Source organism: Rhagoletis zephyria, unplaced genomic scaffold, assembly GCF_001687245.7.
Source record: "Rhagoletis zephyria isolate East Lansing unplaced genomic scaffold, Rhagoletis_zephyria_1.1 Rzeph_scaffold_22223, whole genome shotgun sequence".
Classification (NCBI taxonomy): Eukaryota; Metazoa; Arthropoda; class Insecta; order Diptera; family Tephritidae; genus Rhagoletis; species Rhagoletis zephyria.
In genome coordinates this window covers 1813-7372 of record NW_016179281.1, presented here as the reverse complement: position 1 = coordinate 7372, position 5560 = coordinate 1813, and the positions used below count along the sequence as shown (strand labels likewise).

General features: G+C 34.3%; 1 protein-coding gene across 1 annotated transcript; it reads left to right on the top strand.

The window, feature by feature from the left end:
• Positions 1-2716: 2716 nt before the first annotated feature.
• LOC108381344 (probable insulin-like peptide 1) lies at positions 2717-3519 on the top strand. Its single transcript, XM_017637764.1, has 2 exons — positions 2717-3001; positions 3103-3519. The coding sequence occupies exons 1-2, from the start codon at positions 2803-2805 to the stop codon at positions 3315-3317; spliced, it is 414 nt and encodes a 137-aa protein (XP_017493253.1). The 5' UTR covers positions 2717-2802; the 3' UTR covers positions 3318-3519.
• Positions 3520-5560: the final 2041 nt, after the last annotated feature.

Here is a 5560-nt window from a genome sequence, read left to right as displayed (position 1 = left end):
CATCTTCTTCGAGTTATCTAGACGGTAATACACATATGTTATACATTCAATGACTCAGATATTTTTAAAGCAACAGGATATTTTACCATCAGCAACCACTTATTCAGGCACAGTAACAATATATTTTTTGTATATCTCTTTTTAGTTAGTGCACTCCTTTAACCGCCCGATTTACAGAATTTAGTCAGAAATCGTTCTCGTACACACATTTACAATATATTCAGCAATATCTTCCGGACTAAATCTGAATTTTCGAGACTAAATCCTATATGTACATCTGACGGATAAAAGAACATACTACAAAACTTTATTGTCGACGGCATTGCAGTGGACTTTATGACTAAAGTATCCCCAATGGATTGGGAAATGTATCCTCTACAAAAATCATGTTTACAGACAATGCAGGGTCAGTATAATCGAACACAATAGAGAGACAACAGTGCACCTAGATTTTTGAAACTATTTGCAGAAACTAAAGCCTTCGCAGTGGATCACGGTTATCATCTGAATACTTCGACATACATTACGCTGCATAACTCTCCATATCGGAATTGTTTTTCCATCGGAATTACAGCCGTCAAAANTTGACTCAGATATTTTTAAAGCAACAGGATAGTTTACCACAGCAACCACTTATTCAGGCACAGTAACAATATATTTTTTGTATATCTCTTTTTAGTTAGTGCACTCCTTTAACCGCCCGATTTACAGAATTTAGTCAGAAATCGTTCTCGTACACACATTTACAATATATTCAGCAATATCTTCCGGACTAAATCTGAATTTTCGTGACTAAATCCTATATGTACATCTGATGGGTAAAGGAACATACTAAAAATCTTTATTGTCGACAGTGTTGCAGTAGACTTATGACTAAAGTATGCCCAATGGATTGGGAAATGTGTCCTCTACAAAAATCATGTTTACAAACAATGCCCGGTCAGTATAATCGAACACAATAGAGAGACAATACTGCACCTAGATTTTTGCAACTTTATGCAGAAACTAAAGCCTTCGCAGTGGATCACGGTTATCATCTGAATACTTCGACATACATTACGCTGCCTAACTCTCCATATCGGAATTGTTTTTCCATCGGAATTACAGCCGTCAAAATACGTCGGAAACATATTAAGATTTAAGTAAGCTGGACCGCTTTGAAAATACCTCTTAAAATTAAGTTTTTATAAATATAATTACAGTAGTTTATAAATATATTAAAAAAAAAATACCTTCGATAATAGAACAGTTTAAGCGAGGTGATATTTTGGAAAAAAAAAATTTTAACTATTTTTATTTATAAAAATTCGATCTTTGTAGGCACTTTCAAATCGATCCAGTTCAGGTGAATGTNCTGGACCGCTTTGAAAATACCTCTGAAAATTAAGTTTTTTTAAATATAATTACAGTAGTTTTTAAATATATTTAAAAAAAAAATACCTTCGATAATAGAAGAGTTTAAGCCAGGTGATATTTTGGAAAAAAAAAATTTTAACTATTTTTATTTATAAAAATTCGATCTTTGTAGGCATTTTCAAATCGATCCAGTTCAGGTGAATGTTAATATTTTTCCGACAAAATTAAAATATAAGAGGTTTTATAATTCCGGTGGAAAAAGCTCAGAATTTTTTGACGATGTACTTACGTACAAACTTCTATTCAATTATTCATGTATATCAGTGCATAAATACACTGAGAAAAGAGTTTACTTTCGGCAACCAAATATGTTTTTCGCTAGAGTTACATTATATGTTTATTGCTACTAAATTTTGTATTGAGATAAATATATTTAGCTGGCTATTTTCACAGTGTGGCTCGGTAGGTTGGCTTGCATTCTTATTGTTGTCTTTGTGATAAAAAAGGAGTGTCTGTGCATTCTTGATTCTGCGTTGAAAAGTGTCANTAAAATTAAGTTTTTATAAATATAATTACAGTAGTTTATAAATATATTAAAAAAAAAATACCTTCGATAATAGAACAGTTTAAGCGAGGTGATATTTTGGAAAAAAAAAATTTTAACTATTTTTATTTATAAAAATTCGATCTTTGTAGGCACTTTCAAATCGATCCAGTTCAGGTGAATGTCAATATTTTTCCGACAAAATTAAAATATATATATAAATATAAATTAATCTGGCAACGTTCGTACTGTGCGGTCACTTAAACTTTCGCTNTAAATTTTGTATTGAGATAAATATATTTAGCTGGCTATTTTCACAGTGTGGCTCGGTAGGTTGGCTTGCATTCTTATTGTTGTCTTTGTGATAAAAAAGGAGTGTCTGTGCATTCTTGATTCTGCGTTGAAAAGTGTCAAGGTGTGTTAAATTCCAATTTCGATGCATGTGTGCATATATAAATACACTCACACAAATATCCGCTTACCTGTTTAAATACACTGACATATTTTTGCGCGTTCACATTGCAATGAACCGAGAATGCGCAATGCACCCATAGGCTTTTCAGCCATTACATACATACATACAACCTGCATGCCAAACTAAAAACAAAGGGTTCGAATTGTAACCTACGCTTTTTAAGCAAAAATGCATAAAGTTAAACAACCGATTTATTAACTCTATCTATAAATACGTGAAAGTATTCGCATGCAATATGCAGTCTTACGAAACGCTTCAAATACGCAGCTGGCATTATTTAGTAGAAAAGGGGAGTAAAGAGTANAATACGTGAAAGTATTCGCATGCAATATGCAGTCTTACGAAACGCTTCAAATACGCAGCTGGCATTATTTAGTAGAAAAGGGGAGTAAAGAGTAAGAAAGCTTCGTGTAAATCTTCAATTCAAATGACTGCGACTGCTGTTGAAACATTCTGGTGGCTATTTATGAGTTCCACTCTCTTGTGTCAAGCTACAGTTGCACAACAGAAATTTTGCGGTCATAGTCTGGCTCAAGCATTGGATTTAATCTGCATTAATGGCTATAATGTCTTGTTAATCAATCCATCCCGAAAGCGTTCTGACTCCGACATGGAGGCAGCACTTGGTAAGTAATATTTTCAAATTCGACAGGCAGCTCTTTTTCTACCACATCTCTTCATCTTTATACTTGTATTAATTTATATTTGTTAAATTTAAATACCGTAGCAACCAAAGACGACTACGCGTCAGCGAATGAGCTAAATTTTAGAGGTTTTCCCCTCGGCTATAGGGTGGATCCTTTTTTAGCTAAAATGTTCAATATGTTAATATCAATACGTCATTCGCGTAGCCAGAAGAGGTCCTTTAAAGGCATTTATGATGAATGCTGTACGCAAAGCTGCACCTATACCGAATTATCCGCATATTGCCGGCCTACCTAATTCAATTACTTAGTTTTACAAAAAATTAAACATAACCAAAAACATTAGCAGTAAAAATTTACCATTCGCCATTACCGGCCGAGGGACGACCGCTGTTAAGAAAAAACATTGTTTCTATATATTTTTGCGATGTTCCTTTGACCCGGGCTTGAACCCAATCCCGGCGGAGTGGAAGCGGGCACTGTTAACTACTATGCCACAGCGGCCGTCTAGGATTAAATCTGCGGGAATATATATATATATATATATATATATATATATTACATATGTAAATTAGAAAATTTTTTAATATACACTTTTTTGTAGCCATTTGTAATAAAGGATATGCAAGCGTTCGAAGATAATGCAAAAACCATACGTTTTATATCAGATTTTTCTAGACTATATTATGATATTTAAAGCATTTAGATAGTTATTAATTAAAATATTTTGATAAAGGCTTTTGCTTGTGTTATCACAAAGCATAGTGAAATGTATAGTGATGGGCAGTATCGAGTACTTTCAGGAATCGAGTACTTGGGTATCGATTCATTTAAGAATTGGGTATTTTGGAAAGAATCGATTATTTTTTGTACCAAAACTTATTTTAGTCGGAATGGCAAAACTATTTTATTTCGTCTTATTCGCATTTAAAGAACAAAGCGCAATGCACAATCTGCAAAAAAGGTTTAAAACATAATGGAAATACTACACTTACTTACACAATGGAAATACTACAAACTTAAGAAAGCACTCAGAGCGATTACACCCACTGCAATTTTTGCAGTCACGCAGGCAAGAGCAGGCCAAGGAACCGACAGATGGTGTACAAATTTCTGGTTAAGTTTTTTTTTTTTGATGTGCAAATACATATTTAGAATAAATTATAATTTAGAAGTATTTGTAGAAAGTATTCAGGCTGAGGCAGTAGGTGATGAAGTCAGTGTTGTGGGTGAATTTCATATCACAGGTAAATTAAGTCAATTATAAAACTGCAACTAATTTAAATGACTCCCGATTGGCAGATCAAATTAATTTATTGGAAAGCGATGGTGTTTGGCCATTGTCCACAAAAACTTAGCGTCAATTAAAGCTATGCAGTAAAAAATTGCTCTCACACAGCAACGAAAAGACAGCATCAACCAAAAGCTATTAAAATTGTTTTTTTTTTCGGACTTTCAACCATTATCAATCGTTGAAAATGTCGGGCTTAAAGAGTACACATATTCATTGAATGCCGAATATTGCCTAACCTATATAATAGATCGGTGTTGGACTTAACCCTTTCCGGTCAAATTCGTCCCTGTTGAATATAAAAATTGTTCCTCTTAATTACAAGGTTCATAGAGCCTCATAATACCTATGTACTAGTATCGATTCTTAGTGCAAAAATCAATACTGAGTACAAGTATCGCTGGTAGCGACTCGCTACTGAGTACAAGTATCGATTCTGAGTACAGGTATTGCCTCTAAGCATTGGTATCCATTCTGAGCACAAGTATCGATTTTGAAAACAAGTATCGATTCTTAGTAGTGGTATCTAGTCTGAGTACAAGTATCTGAGTGCTGAGTACTTCTTAGTACTCAGAATCGATCCTTGTTAGAATCAAGTACATATATTCATATGAATAAAAAAATGAAAGGCTCTTGAGATATGGGCTATTTGTTGATGAGTTTATTTCTCTCTTGAAGGAAATTCAAGATGCAAGGTTGGCATAAACCTTCGATTTTAGTGAAGGGATTGTTTCTAGTTGTGGGCTGTCCATCACGTAAAACAATGCTCCAGTGAAAAGACCAATCGTGCCACAGATGGGACCTCCTTCTGTTGTTGATGCATGCGATGAACGTTTAAAGAACGTTAATGGAGAAGGCGCCTGTGTCTGCTCAGGAATTGCATAATCTTTTCAAAGATGTAGACATAGTGCAGCGAATTAAATAGAGTGGCTACGCTCGCTCGGGAATGTCGTACGAATAGAGAGAAAACATACAACGCGGATAGAGATGTTTATAGCAAATGAAGAGCAAGTCTTCGGCGCTGGAAAGACTAGGCGAAAAAGGGCTTGTTGACATTTATGTACAATTGGCGTTAGTTGATACAGAACAGAAATGACTGGCCTGCTATATAGAAACCCTTAAGCGGCTACGTTGTCCACAAGAAGAAGAATTTATCAAAATGGAATGTATTTTCAATTTTGCTAAATTTTTAAATTTCTTTCATTCGTTTCGGAGTACTGATGCTTCTCAATACAAAATTTGATGTAAGT

Bases quoted from the DNA above. Each gene is read 5' to 3' on its own strand.
- LOC108381344 (XM_017637764.1), top strand. From the start codon at position 2,803: ATGACTGCGACTGCTGTTGAAACATTCTGGTGGCTATTTATGAGTTCC. The intron at 3,002-3,102 runs GTAAGTAATATT...TAAATACCGTAG, and splicing joins CGACATGGAGGCAGCACTTG to CAACCAAAGACGACTACGCG.